Raw genomic sequence first — 27,962 nt, 5'->3', positions numbered from 1 at the left:
AACTGCTGCTAAACTGACAACCTCTTCAGTATGAAAGTTGATCAAGCTCGAGCTGTCATTAAATCCAGGCGCGGCCCGCGGCAGGGGTCCGGGAGGGTGGTACTTACAGCTGGCACTCGTCCCCCTTGACGCCCTTGGTGGTGCAGAAGCACTTGCCCGTGTTGGTATTGCACAGCGATGCGTGCCCATTGCACTTGCAAGCTGGGGAGGAGGGAAAGGAACAGAGTCACGACCGGCTTAAAAGATTACTCCTGTCAGAGACTTCTTCTACGACCAATCGTTTTATCTGAATTGGATTTGATAGGAAAGCCAAGATGAAAATAAAAGCATTTAATGAACTAGATTTATGGTTTACTGCTAATGATTTATCTCAAATAATGTAAAGGCAACATTAAAAGAACCAAAGCCGAAGGACAGGAGGAAAGAATGCCAATTTCTGCTGCCATCGGAAGCAACCACTATGTTGATATTTTTCAACAGACTCTGTTTTTCACTTATGATTCTTCCATTCATTTAATAAACATTTATGAAGATTCCCCAGTGTGTCAGCCAGTGGGTGCGGGGACACAAGACCCAGTCCCTGCCCCCATGGAGATGCTTTTAGCGATTGACCGCCCCTGAGGGAAGGCTGGTTAGGCTGAGCTCAGCCTCAGCTGAGGTGCCTTCTCCACAATGGTCACATTTCAAACCACACCAGGGCTCTGGGTGGGATTCCAACGGCAGATCAGCATTTCAGAGGCCCTTCACAACACACCACCCTTCCCAGTCTTCTTCCTAGCCTTCGTTTTAGAAAACAACTCTTACCATCTCCCTCCTCTAGCCATCAACACCTCTCCACCTTTTTTCATCTTGTGTGTGTGTGAGCTATGATAAATTTTATACTTCAGTATGCTCAATACCTTTGCACTTTATACCCTGTTTTTCTGTGACTAAATTAAAGGTATTAGGCTGGAGATAGGTGTAGTTTTTAAATAAATCTTGTGGAGAGAAAAAAAATCACCCAAAGAAACTTGTGAAATAGAATAGTGCAGCAGTTAAGGACATGCATACTGGAGTCAGAAATACAAGCATTCAACACTGGGCTCAGCTGAGTATGGAGAGGGGGTGCAGTGTATTAGTGAAAAGCAAAGGTCTGAAGTCAGTGCCTGGATTTGAGTTCAGTTCCCTCCACTTAGTTCCTTTGTAACTCTGGGCATGCTATTTAAGCCCTCTAAGTCTCAGTTTCCTTGTCTATATGATGGAATAATAACAGTACCCATCTCACAGGGTTGTTGTGAGGATTAAATGAGATCATACATGAACGAAACACAGGAAGCGTTCAATAAATCATGGGTATTGCCCTTAGCTGAAGGACTATACAATTCTAAGAAGACTTGGTGCCCCTCACAGCATTTTAAAATTGTGCTTTCTATTGTGAATTGCAACTCTGAAAAAGAAAGCTAGCTCTAGGGTCTAGACAATTGCACTCAGGCCCCAGAAGAAGATGTAGTTTTTCTAGATGGCAGTTCCAGATGTGGAGATGATGGCAACAAGGCACAGACCCAGCGTATCTGGTTGTCAGTCCAGGTATGTGGAGGCACAACCACACTCAGCAGTTAGTCACACATCCTGAACGGGGTTCCCAGTGGAGCCACATCTCCCAGTGTGAACTTGGGCAGGTCACTTGATCACAGGGATAATAAAAGCACCTGTGTCTTGGGTGGCTGCCAGCACAATGCCTTGTATACATTTATCAATCACTCAGGTACTCTGATTATTACCTAATGAAGTCTATTCACAAGGAGTGGGAAAATATTTTTACTGAAGATCTTTTAATCTGAGCGAGAAATTTTATTTGAGAGTGGTGGGAACTGACATTAGAAGAAGAATTGCTCCCACCTACTGAGTGCTGACTTTGTGAGATGCACTGTTCTGCTTTCATTTCAAAAACCACCCTAATACCCCCATTTTACAGATGAGGAAACTGAACCCCAGAGAGGTTAAGGAATATATCGCTGGAACACAGTTCTCTTCTGGTTTCTGTGGGATGATTCTCAAGGGCCACGCTAAGGAGTTTGGACGTGCAACCTGGGGTGTAGCTAGAGATAGTCTTTCCTTATTTATTGCCCTGCTCAGAACCTGAAGGGTTTTTCCACTGGAAACTAGAACAATAAAAAAGCCATTCATTGGTATCACTGGTCATTTATAAAAAACATAATTTATGTTCTAACAATAAAGTGTCCTACTGCTTGCAGGAATCTATTTGACATATATAGGGAAACAGGGGACTATTTAAATCTTTAATATATACTAGAAGTACTAAGGAGTCTGGCTCCTGGTTAAAAACCTAGGTGTGATTTTTTCTGCTAACCATAGGCTTTCCCTGGCAGGCCTTGCAGGGACAGCTGCCCTCCCCACACAGGCCTGGGTGGAAGTCTCTGAGAGGAGTTGCAACCAAGGTCTCAGGACTGCTTGGTTGGCCACCTCTTTCCCATATTTGCAATCTTAGCTCAGGCTCCTTCATTCCTAGGTTCTGAGGCCCTGGGCAGAGGTCTTCTTTGGGTGACTTTGCTGAGCCTCCTTATGGAGGAGGAAGGAGAAGCCTTGAAGACATTTTCCCCACTCTCAGTCTCCAGTGCTTTCTCACTTCCAGCCCTTCCCCTTCCACCTCTCTCCTACTCCAGGGTCCACAGGACGCTTCTGCTGAGCCTTTTATTCAGGGCTCCCTCAAGAGTGAGACGCCAATCCCCTCCCCTGCCCCCCACACATCTGTGCTCATCTACCTGATACTAAACCAGTACGCCTTTCTAGGAGACCAAGGGGAGTCAAGCTTTCTCCCGTTTAAGCCTCTTGTTTATAACATCGCAGTAAGTAATTAAAGCCGTAATTTTTTCATTTTTGGTTTGTTGCTTTAACTGGTGGCTCTGACACTTGGCAGCTCTTCTCACTTTCGCCCAGGCTCTGCTGAGCTCCTGACAAGCATGATTTAAGAAATGCAGTATCCAAAACCAAGTGGCTTCTTTTCTCCTAAATATTCAAGTCAAAGAGGAGCACTGTGTCCCTCCTGGGTTGCAATCAGTAACCCTGACGGACGGATTTGACTTACGCTGACATTTCCCCCCGTTGGTGGGATCACCATAGAAGCCCGATATGCAGGTCTCGCAGTGCTTGCCCGTGGTCAGGTTCTCACACTTCTCGCAGATACTCTGATTAATGCATTTGCTGTGGCCATTGCATTGGCAAGCTGAAAGAAAAATAATTTTCAGCGGCCCATCCCATAGTAGAACTGGGTGGAGTAAGTTTCACAAGATTTATTTGCAATTATCTGTTTAAGTTCCTTATTGCTTCTAATACAAAATCATCAAAACTGGCCCACTAAAAACTAGTTTCAGAAATAAGATCAAAACATCAGAAAAGAGGTAGCCCAGAAAATCGGAAATATACCACAGCAAGGTTAAAGGCCATAGCCATTTAAAAAAAATAACTTACGCTGTTATTCAATGTAAAAAATAATATATGCTCATGATAATAAATTTGAAAACTATAAGGGGAAAAAATCATATGTAATTCCACCACCCAAAGATCACTGCTCACATTTGGAATCTTTCCTTCCAGTATTTTTTCTACAGAGTTTTACACATTTGTGTTCATATTAATACTAAACTTTGATTTTTTTTACATCATTCACAATTATTTTACCACGTTATTTCATCAATCATAAACAAAACTTTAAAGGGCATAATGATTTCTATGAAACATAACAGTTATTTAACCATTCCCTTACATCTGATATTTAGTTTACTTTCAATTTTTTATTTTCAGAAAAATAACCATCTTTATATGTAAACATTTCCATAAGTGGAACTAATAAGATTCCTGATGCATCTAAGATTTTACTAGAAAGGCATAGAAGCCTGGACTTCTCAGGACAGCTGTACAGGCTGTGGGTGGGAGGAGCCATTCTCATAGCACACAACCTGTACCACAGTGAACAGAATCTCTGGTTCTGCAGATCTTTTCTCCCCCCAGTTTTATTGAGGTATAACTGACATACAACATTGTGTAAGTTTAAGATGTACATGTGCTAATTCGACACTTATTTGTTGCCAAATGATTATCACCATAGAGTTAGTAAATACCTGCATCACATCACATAATTTTCATTTCTTTTTCATGCTAATTATGTAAGATCTATTCTTTTAGCAACTTTTGCAGCTCTGTCCTAGTTGATCAATGTGATACAGTTTTTTGTTGTTGTTTTTTTTTTTACCATCTCAGCAACGTTCCATAGCTTTGCACCTGTCCTGTTTACCATGTTTTCTACCCTACCCCTGCAGGTATTTGAGTCATTCTATATAAAATTCAGCTGAAAAACTTAAAAAAATAACTACGTCAGTTATGACTGTACCCAAATTACTTAAAATGTGTGATATATACATGTTGCTCCTGTAAAGATGAGAAACTATATATATAATCATCCCTTGGTATCTGCGGACGCTCAAGTCCCTTAGTCGGCCCTCTGTATCTGCAGATGCAGAACCCACAGATAACAGAGGGCTGACTATAGGGCAAAATGGCAAAGCACAACACACACAGAAAATGTAATACCTAAAATCATTTACCAAAAAAAAAAGATCTGTATTCTGGTTCAAGATAAAAAGATTGAACATATGCTTCTCTCACCTTCAAAATCCTACTGACATTGCAGAACAAACGTAAAACAAAGATAATCAATAGGAGTATGGGATAAGAGGGAAAAGTGCTATCAGAAGTATTGGGAGATACTTCTTAAGTATTGAGGAATTTCTAAAAATTATAAAGCAGACAGGGCTGATCTGACAGAAAAAGGGGAGTTGAGACACCTGAATCTTAGAGTAGAAGGAAGGGACTCTCAAATTGACTAAATGCCCTTTCCCAATTGACATCTGAACAACTCAGCAGAGGCTGAGAGCCAGAGCAGGCCTTAGGAGAGTGATGGACAGCCGGAAGTCCCTCATGACATGCTCTGTGCCTGCTTAACAGCTATCTGAGGCATCTGTCCAGGAACTGCAGTAGGAAAGGTCGGTTCTGTAGGGTGGGCAGGGGAGGGGGAGGTTGAGGGCATAAAGAAAAACCAGGGCAATATCCCAGTTATCTTTTGCCATAACACCCATGGTGGAGGGGTACTTGGGACAACCATAAACATGCCAAATGCATCCGTGCCCCGGGCCTGCTGCTCCTTTCTTCTCCACTGAGGGAGGAACGCAGACCACTTAGTAACAGTCAAAGCAGACCAGAGCTCGAGAGCCCTATTGCTGGCTAGCCAGCCTCTACCTTAGGACAGTGTACCACACCTTCGCAACAGCTCTGTACACCTAATACTGGTTAAGTCTAGACATTCAGTTTTAAATACAAATCAATCTTGAGGAGCCACCAGTACAAGAAAATATCAACCTAAGTAAGCACTACCTGGATAAACATGCAGAGCAACTAACTCTGAAGGAAGGGTTAATGCAAGAAACTTCAGAGAATAAAAAATACTAATTTTAGTATATTCAAAGAGGCTTGAGAGATTATTGCTTCAATAAAATAAGAAAGCAAACTCTGAAAAAAAAACCTCACAATATTTAGACCTTGCAAAATGAAAAAGGATAAAACAAAATCAGACAAAAAATAAAAAACCCTCAATAGGTTAAACAGAAGAACACAGATGGCTAAGAACTATCTGCAAGAAAATACAACTGTATGCCAATAAATTTGATCACTTAGATGAAATGGACAAATTCCTAGAAAAACCCAGATTACCAAAACTGACTCAGGCAGAAACAGAACATTTGAATAGATTATAATAAGTAAAGAAATTGAATTAATAATCAAAAATCTTTCCACAAAGAGAAGTTCAAGCCCAGATGGCTTCGCCGGTAAATTCTATCAACACTTAAAGAAGAGTTAATGCCAATCCTTTGCAAACTTTTCCAAGTAAGTAGAGGAGGAGGGAATACTTCCCAACTCACTCTATGAAGCCAGTAATACCCTGATCCCTAAGCCAGACTGTCATCACAAAAAAGAAATCCCTCATGAGTACAGACACAAAATCCCCAACTAGCAAACTGAATTCAGCAACAAATTGAAAAGGATTATACATCATGAACAAATGGCTTTAATCCCAGAAATGCAAGGCTGTTTTAACATCCTTAAATCAATGTAATACATAGAATTAACAGATGAAAGAACAAAACCCACATGATCATCACAACAGATAACAGAAAAAGCATTTGACAAAATCTAGCACCCATTCACGACAAAAACCCTCTAAAGGCTAGGAACAGAAGGAAAACTTCTCAGCCTGATAAAGGGTATGAAGAACTGGAGATAAAAAGAGGAATTCCAGTTTTTATTTTATCTACATCTGTAATATTTAATTTTTTATAATGAACTTATTTCATTACTTTTGTAATGAAACTTAGCAAAACAACTCACTTAAAATTCTCAGCATTTTCATTAACTGACAGTAAAAATATTTTACATGTAAAAGTATTTCTCCTAAAATGTTATACTTTTTCTTACAGGAAATCCATTGAAGTAATGTAGCTTTCAAGGTTTTAATCTTTGTAAGTAGGTAATGAAACGCTTGATTTTGTATACACGAGACATCTTACCTGGACAATGAATGAAAGACCAGTTATATCTGCTGTCCTCCAGGCACATGCTGGAATTGAGAAGGGGCTGCGGGTAGAAATTTCCTGTAGGGGCCTGAGAAGGCATCTTCACTGGTCCTTTATAGGAGCCCTCTATGCATTTCCCTTTGCCAGTATTGCTGGGATCAGTACACCAGCCGCAGCCTGGTTGCTCCAAGCAATGACTACAGGTACAGTAGCCTGAACAATTTTCAGCTGTTAAAAAAACAGAAGTTGCAATTCACTATCACATGTAGATCTGAATTCACTGTATTTAAATTACCTTCTCCTTTGACAGACTATTCAAAATCCGTGAGTCAAAATTCGTATTTTGTTATGATTGTTTAAATGACATCATAAATTTGAGGAGCTCAATATCTTGCCCAACATGAAACAGGGACTCCTCCCCTCTTCTCTCAATCCCAGACTGCTGGAGACAAAAGGGACCTTAGAGGTCACCTATTGGAAAGCACTTGCTTTAATGAATTAGAAGATTAAGATGTGGCAACCTTACACAGATTGGGGAATGTGATACTGAAGCTGGGCAAGTTATTTCTGTACTCTATGATCTATCCTGCATTTATTTACTTGTGTTATTTTGCTACATTCTGTATGAAGGTCCTCATCAGGCAGTCTCTGGACAGACCAGGGCACATGGTCAAGTCCAGTCTTGTGCCTAAAATGTTCAGAGGCCAACAGTACTGCCCCACAGCAGGAGTTGTCACCCACACACAGGGCACTCGCGAGTGGCTAGGGCTTCCTTCTCACTTACGGGGGCAGCTGCTCATGGTATACCACTCCATACACTGGCCAAAGGGGAAAGAGGCGACGTAGGCATTGGAATCCACGCACTGCTTCATGTTGCTGCACCACATGCACTCGGAGCTGCCACTCGTGCACTCTCCACAAGCCGTCCGCAAGGCACACGGCGTCCGGCACTGCTTGGCGCTGTGGTTAGCTGGGGAAGTAACCAAGAGAGACACTTAGAGTTCCCACCATGTCAGCCAAGGTCAAAGGCTTTTCAGTGTGGGCTGTGACCCACTAGCGTGCCATGAAATCAATTCAGTGGGCTCCACTAAATGGACAAACTAGAAAACATTAGAGTCACCATGTACTGTTTAGTCAAGTATATTTATACACTTGGGGGGAAAAAAACTGTTATTCTTTTCAAAGAGCATTAAGGACAGACAAGAGGGAACAAGCTAACCTTCCCGTACGAGTAGGGGTCCTAAAGATCCTTACCATACAGGGGACGCAGGCTGAACTGCAGGGGTTTTACCACCCACCTAAACATGCAAAGTCCTATCTTGGTATATTTGCAGGAAAGGACCACAGCATTAAGTACACCAAAGCATGCAGGATCCAAAATGGCAGAAAGGTTCCCATACAGGAACTTTAGAAATTATATTTTATGATGAGTCCTACAGTGCTAAGACTTCTGTTCTATGTCTCCATATTCCTCAAATTACATCACCTTCCTAAAAGGAGACATGATGAGAGTCATGTCCAAGCCTCCCAAAAGTGCTCACAAAATCCCACCTATTGCTTGAGTCCCTCCGCAGGAAGATGCTCATTTTGGGCAGTGTGCATGCTGCAGCTACTGCCCTGGGCCTGCCTTTAAGATGCCTAAATGTAGCCCAGAGGAGAGATTCAAACCTGTGAAGCTACTCAAAGTGTTCATTCCCTAGTATTCCCCCACAGCTTTAGCACATCAGGTCGCTCTGATTTTTTGTTTTCGTTTTTGCTTTTTTAAAATAAATTTTATTGGGGAATGTTGGAGAACAGTGTGTTTCTCCAGGGCCCATCAGCTCCAAGTTGTTGTCCTTCAATCTAGTTGTGGAGGGCGCAGCTCAGCTCCAAGTCCAGTCGTCGTTTTCTTTTTTCTTGTTTTAAAGATTTTTATTTGGGAAGGGGAACAGGACTTTATTGGGGAACAGTGTGTTTTTCCAGGACTTTTTTCCGAGTCAAGTTGTTGTCCTTTTAGTCTTGGTTGTGGAGGGTGCAGCTCAGCTCCACGTCTAGTTGCCGTTGCTAGTTGCAGGGGGCACAGCCCACCATCCCTTGTGGGACTTGAGGAGTTGAACTGGCAACCTTGCGGTTGAGATCCCACTGGCCCATGTGGGAATCGAACCGGCAGCCTTTGGAGTTAGGAGCATGGAGCTCCAACCGCCTGAGCCACCCGGCCGGCCCCCTGTCGTTTTCAATCTTAGTTGCAGGGGGCGCAGCCCACCATCCTATGTGGGAATTGAACCGGCAACCTTGCTGCTGAGAGCTCACACTCTAACCAACTGAACCATATGGCCAACCCTCTGGAAGCTCAGCGGCAGCTCATTGTCTTCAGTCTAGTTGTGGAGGGCGCAGCTCACTGGCCCATGTGGGAATCGAACCAGCAACCCTGTTGTTCAGAGCTTGTGCTCTAACCAACTGAGCCACCTGGCCGCCCAGGTTGTTTCTGTTTTTGATGAGAACTGCTCTCATCATTTTTCTCCCCACTGTTCCTTTTGTCCTACACTGTCGGTTCCAATCTTTTCTTTGCTTTTATTTGTATTGCTGGTTCTTTCTTCCACAGCATTTCTCTGCCAACACCAAGAAATTTGCCTTTCAGAGCAATTCTCAGTACTTTCTGTGGTCAACAAACCAATCAACCTCATTGTTAAATCAGAATATTAGGTTCTTTGAGTGGTGTTATTTTTATTTTGGCTTATGGCTCACACTATTCAGAGCCAAAGACTATTTCCTCCTGTTTTTAAAATTCTGGGTTATACTCTGCGTCATATGCTTGAAATCAGTACTCCATCTGTTTTTCATGAATATTTCATACATCTCAATACCTAACTATGCCTCCTACAGTTTTCTCTTTCAATGAACTTCCAATACCACGTAATTCCCCCATATACTTACCAGGCCTTTCACAGACACTACCATTGAGTGGGTTGATGCAGGTTGCAGCCTTCAAGCCCCGAGTACTGGGTTCTGACAAGATTCCACAGAATCCAGCATCACTAGGCTCCGATGGCATCCACTGTAGCAAAGTATTTGTGAATGGGGACATATCTTCCCAGCACCAGTAGGACACATTGATCTTCCGAAGGCCAACCCACGGGGTCAAGGTCAGCTTGGACTATAGGCAAAACAGACATGGCTATGAATATAAGCAGTATCTTGACCAAAACAGGTTTCTAGATAAAAATCAGGAAGGTACATATATCTCACAGATACAGGAAAACCTCCCTTCCTCCTGATTCAGCCAGGGCAGATCAGGATAAACCATCATTTTTTGTTATATATCATGCACTTCAATATAGCCATTTTATAAAGAACAAAAATACAGCTCAGAGAAGATAATATATCAAAAATTTCAAAGAATTAATAGCAAAGCAATAATCAAATTCCCAAATTTCTACATCCTATGACAAATGCTATGAAGAGATAGTCACCCCAAGCTTGGTTTAAATGTGTTGCCAATATTTATGAAATATTAGTTATACGCTTATCCTAAGATCACTGACTAAGCCTGTTTTGGGGTACTGGCCAGCTCAAATGATTGAAGATTTCCACCTTTAGCTGGGTGGTATTGGCTGGCACTGAATTTTATAGAGAATAATAGGACAGTAAACCCTGGGAGAATCTCTGTCTCCTACTCTACTGAAATTTTCTTCCCGTTGCATTAAAAAAAAAACTGTTCTTTAAATAAAAGTATAAAGTTTAGCCCGGAAATGAAAGATATTCCTTATTTTGGCAGTTACAAAACAAAATGTATAATGTATTTCCATTTTTGAGAAGAAAAAAAAAGCATGCCTATTAAAAGATCTGAAAGAAAAACACCCCCAAAAGCGTTATTTTTAGTTGTAATGAGTAATATTTATTTTATTTTTAATGTTAATATTTTCTAAATTTCCTTTGAAATACGCATTATTTTTTTTAAAAGATAATTAGAATTAATGTTTTTCAAATGTCCTTTGATAACTTCCCTTTACTTTCACAATGAAATTCAAAGCCATTAGCATTGTAGACAAGGCCTCTCAGGATTTGGCCTTGATCCTTCAGGCAGCCCAGCTACAGCAATTCCCTTCCACCCAGCCTGCAGCCAGCAATGCACTCTTACCGTAGCTCACCCCTCAATCTCCACGGCTTGCATGTGGGGGTAGCAAAGCACAGAGAGCCCTTCCCTTTTTATCTTTTCACCTCACTCCTTCTCACCTGCAGGGGCTACCTCTTTCTGGCTGTCTTTCAGCCAGGTTACCTCTGCCCTAAAGGCTAGGTTGGGTGCTCTTTCTTGTTTATCCATATACTCCTAAGCTTGGGCTCTAAGTCTAAACTTACAGCTGTGGAACTGTAGTTGTCTCTCATCTGTCCATCTTACCACAGGACTGTGAATTCCTGTTATATAAAGGTAGTCCCAGCAGATTAGACTACCCAGAACCTTCTAGAGCTAGAAAACCTGAGGAAGAGAGAAGATGGACAAGATGTGATATCTGTGGCCAGCTGGGATAGCTGAATTCTTCTAACTAGCTCTTCTTTCAGACACAGGGAATTGGGAGTCACTAGTAATGAGCAAAGCTATACGCCAATACATTTCCTGTGGGAGTGACTCCAAGTAACATCAGCCAACATGTCGCAAGGACAGAACACGGGGAGAAGCCCGTATTTAGGGGTGAGACGAAAAGAAAAACAACATAGTCAGTCTCCAGTGGAGATTATGAAATCTGAAAAAGCTTTCAAATTATAAAATGTAAAACGTAGCTACTGGCCGCTGAGGTAACCACACTTAGACAATGTATTACCAATGTCCGAGTGTCCACACCATACCAAATTTGTGGGAAAAAAGACTAACTGGAGATAAGTAAAGTATAGGGCACCTCCTACCGGTTGCAGAATGGCCTTCTCGGTGGTCAGAGACCACGTGTGGCCAGGACGCAGACCACACTCCACGTCTCACTTAAGAAGGCTGCACCCAAGGAAGTGTTGCCCATTCCTCCTCCAGCTTCACTAGACGAACATTTCCCCCACACTGCTCTGTACCAAAGCCAACGTTGCTGAAAAGCTTTGTCCTAGGAGTGTCTCCTTCACTGAGGGTAGGACCACAGTGTAGAACTATGGACTCAGAAAAACCAAATGTGATTGTGGAATGTCAACTACAAGCCGCCTGAAAGCACTGGGCAGACAGGAAGAGAACGTGGCGCCTTTCTGTGCTCAAAAACTCTTGATAAGAAGGTACCCTCTCCTTTTGGGCTGGCCAGGTCTAAAAAGAACCCAAACGGGTGTACATTTCTTAGGGTGATAAACATTAAATCATAATACACACTACTAAAACTGCAAACCTGAGAAACTCAGGTGGCTTAATTCAACCTAGCTAATTAGTAGTGACAGTCTCCTCCCCCACGAACCTAGGGATAAAACAGATACGAAATCATCTACTGATGTCACAAGGATATGTGCATATACACATTACTATTCGATATACATGTAATTATTCGACTATCTTATCATTTAATAGATATAACTAATAAAAATGAATGTAAAAATTTTTAAGGTAAGAAAGAAGGTATTAGAAAAAGAGAATATGACAGTGCAGTTCCATGGTCTATTGCACTGTACATACATCCCTCTTCCTGCCAAGCATATCACAGGTAAGCAGTACTTATGCCCTCAGTAGAAAGGTACATATTAGAAACTTAAGTTCTCAGGATTTTAACTCACCATGCTCTGCGATGACTGCATTATTCGCAGCTGCTTAAGGACAAATTCTACCTTCTTCTGGGATGTAAGAGAAGCCAAAAAGGCATTGTGGTTCCTACAGGACAATTTCGCGTTGTCATAGTTCTCCCTTGCAGTAGTAATTTTCAAACACGAATTTACAACCAAATGCCAGCCAATGCCACAGATATTTTCTTTTGCAAAAGAGAGAAAAAAAGTTTTAGAAATCATATAAAACTACTATATTACCAGTTTGAATTACTGAAAACCTAAATGGTTTTTGAGATTTGAGTTCCAAGTCTTTCATTAGGATGTGGTGAGGGCATCAGACACATTACTGAGGACCAAATACAGAAGATACGAATTTTAAAAATGTTTATCAGTCATATTTCCTGGATCTGAACAAACATACTCTGTTGAAAGAGCTTTGTCCTGTGAGTATCTACCTAATTGAGAGTACGACCACAGTCTTGGATTCAAAGGACCGTCTTGTATCATAGAGGAAAATGCCTGTTTGATGCCAGTGTTGGATTTTATAAACCCCCTTTTGAAGAACAATTAGAAAGAGTGGGGTATAAAATTTCAAGAATAGAAATGAGGTGGTGAATGAACAAGTCTATAGTCTTCAAAAGTTGCACTGTTTTCACATCAAGTGGAAGGTAAAAAATCAAGTGCACAAATCATCCCAAAAGTGAGGAGGACAGATCCTCGCGGGGGGGGGGAGGGGGGTACCCAAAGTGATACAGCTCCAGCACAAAGCAAGCCTGCAATCTGCTACTGCGATCCCCCTGAACCCACCCAAAGAACTACACAGAAGCTGTGAAGGCTTCCTGAAGACAGTGAGGAGCAAAGCAACTTAACCAGAACCAAAGTACCCTGTAGACACCATCAACAATGTACATTAATGGTCAGTGAAATAAATTAAAGGCACCATGGGACAGGGATCATTTAAAAGCAGATAAAGACTTGCTTCTCAAAGTGTGGCATCAGTGTCACTGCTTTTTAAAATATAGATTCTAGGGCCTCACCCAGATTTGTACCAGAATCTGACTTCTAGCCAAGCTCCACAAGTACTCTGCTGTGCACTGAAGCTTTGAAATGCAGTGAGACAAAGAACAAGAAGCCCACTCATGCAAGCTGAATCAAGTACTTCCAAAGAACATTCAAAAGGTGCCTGATAGAACGCAGCTGCCCTGCACAGGCCTCGATGTTGCACAAAGCCGCAGAAGTCCCCCTTCCTGGACATCCGGGTTGAGCAAATATATCACAGAGTTTCAGTCGTGGCTAGCTGGCCTCAGGCCCCCTAACACATCATCCCCAACCTCTGAAGTGCCAAAACTTGATGTAGTTGGGGCTGGGGAGCACCCCGGAGGTGCTGCTGACACGGGCATCTCTCCTACAAACTAACTGCAGTGATCAATTAGAAGCATCTTCATAAAGCGCCCAGTAGACGGGCTGCTGAGACCGCTGCATTCTATTCTGTTTCCACAGGAGTGGGGCGAAGACAGACAATGGAGCAGAGGCTCAATGACATGAAGCCAAACTGTCATTCAGTTCTCCTGAGCAGCAGATGATGCTTCACTTTATTTCAAAGGATAGGAGCAAATACTTAAGAACTGTTATTTTGTTTTAAAAAATAACAACTATAGCAGTGGTGTGGGGGATGAATGGATGAAATGAGTTCTCCCCTCTGCTGGGTTTCATCTAGGCTGCACAGTACTGGGGGCGGGGTGGGGGGTGGGGGGGTGGGGGAGTGGAGTCTGGGGCCACACACAAGATGCTCCTGCAAGGCCTACCGGGAAGGGCGATGCACTCCTGATTCCGGGGTTCCCACTGGCAGTTCTGGTCCAGGGCACAGCTCCTGCAGCTGGTCTTCTTGTTACAGTAGTACATGGGGTTATCCTTGGGGCAGTTCTCATACTTGGAAATGGAGATCTAGAACACAGTGGACAAAAGCTTTTCTCTTTTATCCACAGAGAAAACTCATGGTGAAGACAAACAGGATACTAAAAACAACAAAACCTAACTGAGGAAGCCAATTGTAAACAGATAAATGAACAAATAAGATGCATTAGGATGTACAGAGCATCCCTTCCTAAAAGAAAACCTGCGCAATAATAAAATCCAAATCTATATTGAAGGTTTTAAAAATGACTCAGGGCCAGTATGTATGCCATACACACTATAACGTACACCTAACCTCACTCAGGGTTTGTCCATCCCCCGAAATCCTTGAGAAAGGGCGCCTGACCTGGCCTTCCGCGCAGCTGTGGTTTCTAGGGACACAATGGTCGTTGCACCAGTGGCAGTCATTGGTGTTGGCTGTGCAGCTGTAACAATCCGTGTGCTGGTCACACCTATCATGGTCAAGAGCTATGAAGAGAAGAAAAACTTATCAACTGTGACAGCTTCCTCAGAAATGTCAACATTACAGCTGCTGTTGAGCACAATATGAGACTGAGGTAAAAAAAAAAAAGTAACAAGGGTTGGGAAGTAAAATGAGAAGTGCAACTGTTAGGAAAATATATCAATGTGTTCATGTTGAAACAGTATTTAGAAATAAGTAAACAATCTGAAGACATGTTTTGTACCCACTCCCCCAACAAAAGTACAAAGAAAGTGAAAAACAAGATAGGTTAATTTAATTCAACAACAAGATATAATGGAAGTAGGTCTGGTTCTTTAAACATTTTCTTCCCAAGAAAAAAAATCAACTAGCAATAGAATGAATACCAAAAGCTGCCCAGGAGCCAAACAAAGTAAGGCAGGAGACCAAGCCATTCCTCCCAGCTATAAACGAAAGGCTAATCAGGGCACAGGAAGTAGGCAGCACCACAGAACCACAAAGGAGGCGCTAGGCTGAGCTACATTTTGTACACACAAGGGTGCAAGTTTGAGAACTTCCGGATTACTACAGACCTGCTGCATCTCCTACTGACTGACCGTAGACAGGTCAAGGTCAGCAACAAAAGCTGCACAACCATATTGCCTCATCTGTTGAATCACTCATGGACATGGCATGTGGTGGAATCCATGGACAAGAAAAGGCAGGGCCCTCCCTCACAAAGACTCCAGCAACTGCTCCTGGGTGGCTCTTCCTGCCCTGGTCATCACCCCAAGGACCGAGCACAAACAGAAAGCAGAGTGAACCGTGGAGGTGATATTTTTGAGATGAGTTAACAGCAAATGGGCTCATATTGACCCACCTAAGTAAATATTATTTCCTATAAACTTGTACGTTTAACTTGAATTTTAAAAAATCGGTTAAAAAATAACTGTATCTCATTGATTTTATTATACCTTTTAGGAGACAGTGACCAGCCCTCCCAGGTTCTAGTCATCTCAGTTCCCCAGCACTCACCAGCCCACCAATGAACCTGCAAGGTTGCCTGGGTGTTCTTACTGAGGATTTATGTTCAGCTTAATTTGGGGCATTCCAGGAGAGTGAAAGCTGTCTCTATCCACTATAAGTCTCATAGTAACTACTACACCATAATAGTCAAGAAATTCAATAGTCAACGTACTTAAGGTAAACAAACATTTTGCAGAGACATTTTTCTCACTTTAAAAGGACTTCCTCACATATTACTTCACTGGATTGCACTGTGCTACATGTCAGAGTAAAAGGGTAAGAAGCTAAGGCAAGATGAAGAAAGCTTGGAAAACAAAGGAAGTTCTAGAGGCAGGGATCACTGCTCATCCTCAGCAACTGTCTATCCTGCTATCATGGCTATGCCCAACTAGAGAAGCTAGAAAAGAATAGTACTTTGAAAAGATAGCAACTCTACCTTTATCTACGAGAACAATCTACCTCCATATAGCGTCTCTGGGCTGGCCCTCTAATCTCATCCTTAAAGTTACAACTGCATTGTGCAATATGGTAACCACTAGCCACATGTAGTTTTTAATTTAAATTAATTAAAATCAACAATTCAGTTCTTCGGTCACACCGGTCTCATTTCAAGTGTTATACAGCCACATGTGGCTAGTTGCTACCATATTGGGACAGTGCAGATATAAAACACTTCCATCATCACACACACACAAAAATCATTGTATTGTATTGCCTCAAAGCAACTGCAGCCAGGTTCTGGAGTCGGTACACACAGTCTGTGCAATGCCAAGGAGGTTTTGGTCTCCATGATTCATAGTCAGCTTTTAGGAGCCACATGGCATGTTCCCATCCATAGTAAAGATGTTTACAAACCAATTTTCAAACACCCATAAAGCCTCTGCATAAGTTATTGCTAACTAATTCTGGATAATAGAATGAACATAAAAAGTGAACATATGCTGGTTCATATATTCAAATAAAATGAGATCTCAAATCAATTGAATTTTAAGAAGAGAAAAAACATACTTCCTTGGGCAAAACATTCTGATTTTATCTTTTCTTCTTGCGCTTCAGTTGCCAACTCCCAGGAGAGACACTGAGATGACTCAGTGTCCCACACACACCGGATGCCAGGTCCTGCTGCTACACAAGCAGCTTCACTCCGATGTGCTTCGCACTGTTCCGAGGTGAAGACCAGGACGTCACTGAGGAGGAGGCTATTGAAACCACCAAATACATACATAGAGCTAAAAGAAAAAAAGGGGGGAGAGTAGTTTCCTGAAACTGAAACCTTATATAAACAAACCTTATGCAAACAAAGGCATGACACACTTTTTATAATCTGGACAAATCTTATACACGAAAAAGTCCAGTAAGAAATTATTTTTCAAGGTCTCAAAACACATACTTATACCCTTCTCTCCCAAATTCCAACCTTTCATTCTGGCCTGTCCTACCCACATTAGTTCCAATAATCCACCTTTGTTTTACAGAACTATATTAAAAAGTTCTCATGGTAACCTGAAGACTTATAACCAGCATTTCCTGGAATATTTTAGTGTCATGGTAAGCTAACATCGTTTAAAATTAAACACATAATTCTGTATCTACATGTCTTTAAATATTAAAAATAAATATGTACCATTTAAAAAGCATAGGCAACACCTCCCTAATTAAAACAGTGTAATGAAAACATAAACCAATAAGAAACAGATAAAGTGCACATGCAAATTTAGTACACAGTAAATGTGGCATCTTAAATTAGTGGGGAAAAGATGGACTTTCCAGTAAGTGGTATCATGATAACTAAATAAACATATAGAAAACGATAAAATTGAATCCATTTCTCATTCTCTACACCAGGATAAATTCCAAATGGATCAGAGCACCACTTGAAAAAAAAAAAAAAGGAAACCACACATGCACTAAAAGAAAACATTGGTGAACTACTCTAACCTGAGAGTAGAAAAAAAATCCCCATGACTTAAAATACAGAAGGTAATAAAAAAAACAAAAACCTGAAAAATTTGATTATATAAAGACTTTTGCATAGAAAATAATGAATAGTGAATATAAGCAAAGTAGAATAATGAATATAAGCAAAGTAAAAGAGAAATGATAAACACTGTGAGAAAATTATTTATAAGCTGTGCTACAAGGAAAGAAATATCCCTAATTTAGAGAGCTTCAGCCAGTTTGCAAGGGAAAAAAATGCAAACAGCCTCCAACATATAAAAAGATGATTAACTTCAGTCATAAGAGAAATGCAAATTAAAATTATACTGAGGGAATATTTCTAAACCTCAAAACACAAGTCTGACAAATATATGGACTGGTGAGGCAGTGGGGAAATGAGCTGTCTCATACACAGTTTCTGGGCATACAAATGGTACAGCCTATAAAGGGGAATTTGGCACTATCTAACAAAACTATGCATTTACCATATGAACCTAAAATCACATTTGCAGAAGTCCGTCACAAAGATATAATAGTAAAAGTACAAAAAGAAGTATGTGTGAAACTATGCACAAAACTACTCACGAAAGTTAATGACAACAGCAAAGACTCAAACAACCCAAAATGTCCATTAATTAGGAATGTGATATATAAACTATGGTACATCCACACAATGGTATAGTAAGTAGATTTAAAAAGGAATGAGGAAGTGTGAGGGATATAAATGATAAATGTCTAACTATTACATTGTTTTGTGCACCTGAAACTAATAAAAAAAAAGAAAGAAAAAAAAGGAATGAGGAAGATTTCTACATACTGCTATGGAGTAATCTCTAGAATATATGGCTATGTGGGGGGGGGGGGAATATAGAGAAAAGTATATATAAAGTGTGCAAACATTTATCTACTGAGGGAAGAAGAAGCTCAAACACACACACACAAAGTCATTTTTCCCTTTAAGGAAAAGAATAACTACAAAGTTTCTCTTTAACTTGTCTTCTTAAAAAGGCCTAAAAACAATGACCAACTCCATAGCAATGAACAAGACTAGTACTTACCACTGTGGTATCTAAAACCCATTCTCTCCCCTACCCCTCAAAAAAACTAAGACTCTAGAGAAAAGTCTAATTTCATGTCTGGGACAAGAAATGTTCATGATGAGCCCAGAAGATCTTAGCACGCCAGAAAGCAAGGAAGACTATGGTAGTATCAAGAAGAATCAAGAGCTAATATAAAGAGGTACTTGCTGACCAAAATTGGGAAATATTTGAAATTTCGTAAGAATAAAAATTATAATAGATTGAAACACATAAAATATTTTTAAATCCATGAGTTCATAATGACACACAACTGCTCCCCACAAAAGAAACCTCATTTGTCATCTTTGGAGAATGCTAAAAAGTCAGCTCATCATTTTGAAAATTGGTAGTTGTCTCTCAGTAGGAGACTTTGTCGGCTGATGCCAGCAGTGCAAGTCTTCCTTGGGTCCAGTGTCAGGATTTCCAGCCTTTTAAGTCAAGCCCAATTCCCCTTAAGAGAGATGGTGATCACAGTGTACCTTAATAATGATTTCACATATCTGGTGGTTCGAAAGGCTATGTGTTTGAACAAGACTGCAAGAAGCTCAGAATATAATGGAGAAGCCCCTTTCTATCTACTTGTTTCTGGCTGAACATGATGCCTTGAAAACATAGAAAATAAAAACCAGGGCACACTTGTGAACCTTCTGAAACTTGTATACATTCCCCCAAAGCACACACAGATCCATCAGCAAAGAATGGAATCCTTACAGGCTTAAATTGCTTAAGCAAAACCACTAACCAATCACTGGCTGATCACTAAGCAACACTGACTTAGAGGCTTAGAGGCAATGCCTAGGAAGTCACGTTTAAAAAAAAACTAGGCATAAAAATCAGCAATGGCACACTGGGGGAAACAGACTCTAAGAACTAATCTAGGTTAGACAGTAAACAAACAGCAACAACAACAATCGTTGGTGATGGTTGGGGAATCAGAATCCAGACCTGTTACACTATATTACCTAAAATGTTTAGTTTTCAACAAAATATTAGAAGCTATGCAAATAAACAAAAAATTTGACTCATACAGAGGAAACAAAACAATCAAAATTGTCTCTGAGGGGGCCCACATGTTGAACTTAGGAAACAAAGGCTTCAAAGTAGATACTATATTCTAAGAACTAAAGGAAGCTATATATAAAGAATTAAGTGAAAGTATGACATCAATGACTCAACAGATAGGAAATATCAATAAAGAAAAGACATAAATAATGAAGAATACCCAAATATGGTATTGGAATTGAAAAGTACAATAAATAAAATGAAAAATTCACTAGAAGGATTCAACAGCAGATTTGAGCTGGTAGGGAAAGAAACAGCAAACTTAAAGACAGATCAATAGTGCTTCTACACTCTGAAGAAAAAGAAAATATTGAAGAAAATGACAAGAGCCTCAGAGACCTGTGGGACACCATCAAATGTTCAACATACATTTAACGGGAGTCCTAGAGGGACAGTGAGAAAGGGCAGAACACACATTTAAATAAATAATGGGTGAAAACTTCCCCAAAGTTGATGAAAATTTCATCCAAAAATCTCAACAAACTCCAAGTAAGATTAACACAAAAAGATCCACACTTATATACATTCTAATCAAACTGCTGACAGCCCAAAACAAAGAAAATCTTGAAAGTAACAAAAGTAAGACAACTCATCACATACAAGAGAGTCACATGAAGATTAATGGCTAAAAAACAATGGAGGCTCTTAGAAGGCAGAGGGATGACACAGTGAAAAGTGTGGAAAGAAAGTGTCAAATAAGAATTCTCTATCTAACAAAACTATCCTTCAAATATAAAGTTGAAATTCCCAGATAAGCAAAGAGAATTCTTTGCTAGCAGGCCTGTCTTAAGAGAAATACTAAAGTAACAATAATAGTTGGAGCCTTCAGTATTTCAGTGTCAATAATGGAGAGAACAAGACATACAATCAGCATGGATACAGAACACTTGAACAATATTATCAACCAACCTGACTTGACATCTACAGAACACTCCACCGAACAACAACAGCACACATATTCTTTTCAAATGCATATGGAACATTCTCCTGGGTAGACCATATGCTAGACTATCAAACACCTCAATAAATTTTTTTAGAAAAGGAAATCATCAGAGTGTTCTCTGACCATCACAATGGAATTAAATGATAAATCAATAATAAGCAGAAATTTGTCAACATACAATCCTGACAAGAAAAATATTATCAAAACTGACTAGTTCTTCAAAAACTTTTAAAGTAGAATTACAATTTGATCCCGCAATTCCACTTCTGGGTATAGACCCAAAAGAATTGATAGCTGGGACATGAACAGATATTTGTATACCCAAGTTCATAGCAGCAGTATTCACAATAGCCAAAAGGTAGAGGCAACCCAAGTGTCCATCAACAGATGAATGGAAAAACAAAATGTGGCACGGATGCACACACACTATACATATATACATACATACATACATACATACATACATACATACATACACACACACACACACACAATGGAATATTATTCAGCCTTAAAAATGAAAGAAATTCTGACACATGCTACAACATGGGTGAATGAACCTTGAAGATATTATGCTAAGTGAAATAAGCCAGTCACAACAGGACAAATACTATATAATTCCACTTATATAAGGTACCTAAAGTAGTCAAACTCATAGAGATAGAAAGTAGAACGGTAGTTGCCATAAGCAGGGGGAAGGGTAGAACGGGGACTTACTGTTTAATGGATAGAGAGTTTGTTTTGCAAGATGGAAAAGGTTCTGGAGATGGATGGTGGTGATGGCTGTACAACAACGTGAGTGTACTAAATGCCAATGAACCATTCACTTAAAAATGGTTAATATGGTAAATCTTATGAAAATTTTACTACAATTTAAAAAATAATTGGTAAAGTGATGGATATGTTTTCTTGATTGTGGTGATTTCACAACTGTATACGCATGTCAACATTTATCAAATTACACACTTTAAATATATTCAGTTTACTACGTATACCAATTATATCTCAATAAATCTATTAATAGGCCATACATGTAGAATCACACATATTTAAAACAAAAGCAATGGTATTATACAATAGGTCCAGGGAAAGTTTTTAAAATACTATTGTGTGGGCTGGCCCGGTGGCTCAGGCGGTTAGAGCTCCATGCTCCTAACTCCGAAGGCTGCTGGTTCGATTCCCACATGGGCCAGTGGTCTCTCAACCACGAGGTTGCCGGTTCAACTCCTTGAGTCCCTCAAGGGATGGTGGGCTCCACCCCTGCAACTAAGATTGAACACGGCACCTAGAGCTGAGCTGCCGCTGAGCTCCCAGATGGCTCAGTTGGTTGGAGCACGTCCTCTCAGCCACAAGGTTGCTGGTTCGACTCCCGCAAGGGATGGTGGGCTGTGCCCCCTGCAACTAGAAACGGCAATTGGACCTGGAGCTGAGCTGCGCCCTCCACAACTAAGACTAAAAGGACAACAACTTGAAGCTGAATGGCACCCTCCACAACTAAGGTTGAAAAGGACAACAACTTGACTTGGAAAAAAGGCCTGGAAGTACACACTGTTCCCCAATAAAGTCCTGTTCCCCTTCCCCAATAAAATCTTAAAAAAAAAAAAATACTGTGTGGAGACCAAAGCCACAGGTTATCAAAGTGATGCAGTTTGTAACGGGCCACATCTGCCACACACATGGTATCTCTGTGCCTACTGTGTGATGTTCACAGGACAACCTCAAACCTGCCAAACACTGTGCCAGATTAGAACCTGAAGAAGGAGTTAGGCCAGGTCTGTGTAGACAGGTGAGACACCACTACCCTTAAATATCAGAGGAAGCTTCGCGAGGCAGAGGATTTTGTGCCTCTCTTGCAAAGAGTTAAAGAACAGAAGTAAGATCAACAGGCAGAAGATACAGAGAAGCGGATTCCTGATACCACAAAGGAGAGCTTGCTAATAACTGGAGCCCCCTTCTTGGGTGAGTTTTCCCTTCCTTGACATGTTTAAAGGGTGTCTTCTTTAGTAGGCATGTTCACCAGCCCTGACCATGTTTAAAAGGAGTGGGAGTTTGGAACAGATGATTTCAAGGATCTCTTCCAACTCTGAGACTGAAATGCCATGAAGATTGATATTAACCCACAATGAGGTATTAAGTAATTCATTCTCACTGCGCCTCAATTTCCCGCAAATCCAAAGGACTAAAAAACTAAACCAAGGACTAAAAAACTAAAGCATAAAGGTATTAATTGAGGCACATTCTCACTGTGCCTCAATTTCCCGCAAATAAACCAAGGACTAAAAACCTAAACCAAGGACTAAAAAATTAAAGCATAAAGGTATTAAGTAATTCATTCTCACTGTGCCTCAATTTCCCGCAAATCAACCAAGGACTAAAAAACTAAAACTAAGTATTCGTTACTATATCTGAAACCTGACACATCTCAATAACCAAAAAAACTCCGGTTTTAATTTTTAACCTCACTATTGGCTTGCTTAGTATCACATTATGCAGTCTAGATTCAACTAGTCACTTTGTTGCTTAAACCAAATAAGCTCCATCTTGCTCTCAGTATAACTGGTGTTCTCAGCCATTCTGAATACATCTGGTCACACATCAGCTACGTGAGAGCAGGCAGAGTTCTTCAAAGAGACTTGGAGCAGCCAACTGAAAGGAACAGCTGCAGTGATGGCAGCCTCAGTGTCTCACAGCCCGCTCTTCCTGCCTCCTTCAAAAACCACAAGGATAACACCCAATGCTGCTGGTCGGTTAAGAGAACCACTATTCAAAACAAAGAAATCATGTCAATCCAAGTTTCTCTTTTGGTGAACTGTGTCCTACTATTATGGCGTCCCTTGTCATGCCCTGCCCCTCCAACTCTGCCCATATACGCAGACACTCACATAGAGGCTCAAACACACCCTTGGAATTATACAAAAATAAAAACATTCTTATAACTCAGGCAAGCCAACTCCCAATTTTGATTCATGGTTAATTATATCTTACGGTAAACTGTCAACTTCTGAGTTTGTATAAAACCTCAGAATGTTTTAATAGAAGACCCACTTAGGTATTTGTTAGTTATCATCACTGTAGTAATAGCTGTCATTTAGCAAATGCCTATTATGTGCCAAATCCTGTGCTAAGAGAACACCAGGAATATAAGGATGAACAGAGTTGAGGCCAGGCACGTAGGCAAGATGATGACAAAATGGCCCCACTGCTTTTCAGATGAAAACAATTGAGAGGCACTTAGAAAACTGGGTTTTCCTTACCAAGGTAATAGATTACAACTCAAGATAATACTTCAAATTAGTAAAGTAGTTAAAATCCTTTTGCTTTAGTATATACCTAGCAAGAGTTCTCATAGTAAAACCATAATAAATTTTAGCTAAGTGATTACTCTATAAAAGATGTCACCTTTTTCCAATATGTAAGTATTGCAATTCTGTCCATTCTCCCTTCACATCTCCAAGATATGTTGCTTTCTTATCTTTCCTAACCCAAGATGAATTCCCTTCATCTGACTCCCATCATCACAACAGAAATTTTGAAAGCAGAAGGAATACTAACATCACATAGGTATTATAGCATTTAAATAGTTTCAGGACTGAAAAGGCCTAAAATTTCTAAAGGTGAAGTAGACAACAGTAATAACAGCAAAAACAAAAAGAGAAAAATTAATAATATGATTAGGCTGTTTAACAGATCAAAAATCTTTAAAGCATCCTGTAAAGAACAGGTAGGAAGACCACTCTGAATCTCCCTTATGTGACAGTCTTTTCCAGGAGCAGACTGAAGAGCTCTGTTAGTTGGCGCCAGGCATTTTTGAGCGAGGCAATAAGACGTGGGGCGGACTTCAGATTATCCAGACTACAGACAGTCTTGTATATAAAGCTGCACGGTCTCCCCATTTCTGTTCCCCTACCTACATCCCATCGGAAGTGCCCTCTTCCCGTTTTTTCAAATCTCTCCTTACCACTCAGATACAACTATAAGGAACTTGACAACTTAAGTACTGCAAATGGTAACAAATAGCAGAGGCCATAAGACAGTAACTGCACATAATTTTTGTGGTCCCATGCATACAGACAACACTAAACAGCATACTCCTATATTCTAATGAACAAGGCATTAGAAGTAATTCCAATCCATATCAAACATTTTAAATATAAATCAGGAAATTCATCCCTACATAATTCTGTGACAAACTAACAGGATGAAGAAATCCTGCAAATAACATGTAGGTCCAATCCAACCTTACATTTTGCTTCATTTTCATTTTAGACACAAGAGAAAAGAAGCAAGCACTTCTCGAGTTACCTGTTGTATAAGACGGCTGAATGGCCAAATCTGTTGACGTCATGGTGGAGATCAGGTCTGGGAAGTACTGACCAGCGATCACAAGCTAGGAGCAAGAAAAACACCTTTCAGAAGGGGCTGCCATTCATAATCAATAGGAACTGCCATTTTCTTTGGGACAAACAATGTAACAAACACAACCTTATAAAAAGTCTCTCACTTTTTCTGAGTCACACCATTATTTCTGAGGTAAAATGCAGTAGCAGTAGAACAGCAGGGCATGAAAGAAAGGCAATCCTAATTAGTGAATGTCTCCAACATCCATTAGTGAATATCGGATCCAACATCCAACACCCAAACCACGAACTCTGTTGCTTATCAATTTTATCTGCTAGAATGTTTTTTAACTTAAGCAAATTTTACATTTTTCAAAGCTTATGAAAATAAAACATGGAGGTTCCATAATTATTTCCTACTCTATACTGACTTGCCCAAACGGTAGCTGAAACAGGAAAATACAGGTGCAAAATTAAAAAAAAAAAAAAAAAAAAAAAATTCATACTTTATCTTATTTTTTAGAAATCCTTTCCTAGATCCCTTAAATCTAGTAATTTTCTTTTGTTCTGATCCATGCTAGCAACTTCTCTTCTGGACCTTACCGTCAGCTGGTGCTGCTAACCTCCGCGAACCTCGTATTTCACACTCATTGTCTCTTTCTCTGAGATACTTGGACATTCACACTCACTAAGCAAAGGTTCTTCCTTCTACTCAGTCCAGATCTTTATTCAACCTTGACAACAACAGCTTTCCCTTCCTTCTCCTACCCAGCCTAGATTCTGTGGTCTCAGGAAGAACAGAGGCCATCAGCTCCTCTGGCTTCCTGCCCACCCACCTTGCTTCCTTCCCTAAAACCAGTGTGGCAGGGACCCCCCTCGTCTTAATGCACCTGGCTTTCACCACAGCATTTAAACATGCCCAAGGGGGCACTCAACTTACCCCCGTCTTCCCTTCACAGGTAAGTTTTCCTAATTAAAATAGTCAACATTTACTGCATAGATCTCACTTTACATTAATTGTTAGCCTCCTGCAATCTGGATGACTCCTCCATGTCTACAGGGTAATAAATGATTTATTTGTTGCTATATCTGAAAGACTCTCCAGTGCTTATTTTAATCCCTCTGTAGCCATTGTTAATTGCATCCTCGCAGGTCACCAATCCGGCCTCCCTTTCCTCCTACTCCTCTGATATGGTTTCACAGTCTCCATTCCCTTTCCTACTTCTTTATCCATCTGTCTCCTGGCTCTTTGCTCATCCCTGATGACACATGCTCCCTACAGAAGTTCACCACCTCCTGGAGCTTCCCACTGATTTCTGTATTGCTCCATCCCACAGTAACCACCAGCTGAACATGCCCCCAAACTCAATTTGCTTGCCTCCTACCAGGCCCTGTCCTTCTCCTTCTATTTCCAGCTTTGGTAAAAAGCACCATCTACCATGGTCCACACTAGATACCAGGAGTAAAGATGCTTTCATCTCTCTCAAAACACGCCCCAGTTGTCCTCAAACCCATCTATCTCTCTTTATTCTCATTGACACTTCCACAGCCTTGGTTCAAACCCTCCTCAGGGCGGAGAAGCAGCCTTCATCTCCCATCTTGCCCCTTCCCAACCACTTACCATAATGCCACAAAGAGATACCCCTAAAACACAAATATGATTCTGTCACCTCTTCTGTAAGATTGTTCAAAGAGCCCAAGCTCCTCAGCATGACATAAGAGGGCCCTCAAGATCTGACCAGTCTGATAGCTGCTTGGTTTTCTAGTTCCACTTGAAGCCACTCCTCACGATGTGCTGCTAAGACACAGCACAAACTAACCACTCACAGGCCCCAAGGACCTATGTGGCATGGTCTCTTTCCGCCTCTCTGTCTCTGCACATGGGAGTCCTTCACCGGAGAAGTCCTGCCTAACTTCGCGTAGCTGGCTTCCCAGTGTTCCCCAGGACACAGTCTGGACGGCCCCTCCTTGAGAAGGCTTTCCCTGACCATAACCCTTACCCCCATAAGTTAAGGGATGTCCGTAGGTGCTCTCTTATATTCATCTCAGAGCGACTACCACTTGAATTGCAATTATAGTGTGTGCTCAGTTTTCTGCTTCCCCCACTATGAGGCCAAGAGCTGTAACTTATTTGTCTTATAATCCCCAATGTTCAGCTCAGTGGCTGGCACAAAAATGAACATCTGATGATATTTATACAAGAGAACATCTAGTATTTGTTTTGCGTGAACAAATACTGCCCTCTTATGGTCAAATATACTACCACACCAAAATTTTTTTAAAAATGTGAGAACAGTTTCTAAGGAATGAGATAAAGCTATATACTTAAACCAACTTAACACACTGCTGCTGGTGGTCAACAACTACATGACACGACTAAGTAAGGCATTTGTAACACAAACGATCCCAGTTATCCCAACTCATCCTCAAAAATTAACATTCAACCGATTAAAGGAGTGACTTCAAAAAAAATTTAATATAGAAGTAATGCTTTTTAATAGATGTAACAATGTCAAATTAACATTAAAAATACTGCTCAGGCCTCTTTGAAATGGCCTGACCATTTTTAACCTGCAATATTTTGTTTCCTTTAAAACCTTACTTATAAACAAAGAAGACTCTTGAGGATAAAAAGTGGCTTTGGGAAACTTACCAATGTCATAAGCCATGAAATCTGAAGAAAAGCACTTGGCACCATGGCTCATGGATGTGTCATTGTGTGTGTTTCCCCCAAACACCAGCATGGTTCCACTCACTATCACAGCTGTGTGCAAGTAACGGAAAAATCGGCTGTCCTTAAGAATGGTCCTTTCGAGTTTATTTAAAAATAATAAACACAAGGTTAGTTTTTTAGAATATGTATCACCTATTTGCTAATGCAAACATAAACATTTTCTTATTTTCAGATCCAAATGTGCA

The 27,962-nt window shown here is 40.6% G+C and overlaps 1 protein-coding gene across 7 annotated transcripts in view; it reads right to left on the bottom strand.

The window, feature by feature from the left end:
• ATRN (attractin) overlaps positions 1-27,962 on the bottom strand; it is a 144,684-nt gene that overhangs the window by 59,088 nt on the left and 57,634 nt on the right. For all 7 annotated transcript variants that reach the window (XR_012491426.2, XM_019733755.3, XM_074318233.2 and 4 more), the window contains exons 10-20: positions 27,697-27,851; positions 25,009-25,093; positions 16,693-16,913; positions 14,584-14,705; positions 14,129-14,267; positions 12,336-12,526; positions 9,537-9,756; positions 7,408-7,593; positions 6,618-6,851; positions 3,086-3,223; positions 108-201 (exon numbers count right to left, since the gene is read on the bottom strand). Coding sequence is in view for 6 of the 7 variants with exons in the window: in XM_019733755.3 (XP_019589314.3) it covers positions 108-201; positions 3,086-3,223; positions 6,618-6,851; positions 7,408-7,593; positions 9,537-9,756; positions 12,336-12,526; positions 14,129-14,267; positions 14,584-14,705; positions 16,693-16,913; positions 25,009-25,093; positions 27,697-27,851 (1,785 nt within the window). In the remaining variant the exon portion in view is untranslated. The remainder of the gene's footprint in view (positions 1-107; positions 202-3,085; positions 3,224-6,617; positions 6,852-7,407; positions 7,594-9,536; positions 9,757-12,335; positions 12,527-14,128; positions 14,268-14,583; positions 14,706-16,692; positions 16,914-25,008; positions 25,094-27,696; positions 27,852-27,962) is intronic.

Source organism: Rhinolophus sinicus, chromosome 13 (genome assembly GCF_057876585.1).
Source record: "Rhinolophus sinicus isolate RSI-liver-muscle chromosome 13, RSI-T2T, whole genome shotgun sequence".
In the NCBI taxonomy this organism is placed as follows: domain Eukaryota; kingdom Metazoa; phylum Chordata; class Mammalia; order Chiroptera; family Rhinolophidae; genus Rhinolophus; species Rhinolophus sinicus.
Note: the sequence above shows the minus strand (reverse complement) of the source record. Positions and strands in the feature narration are given on the sequence as shown.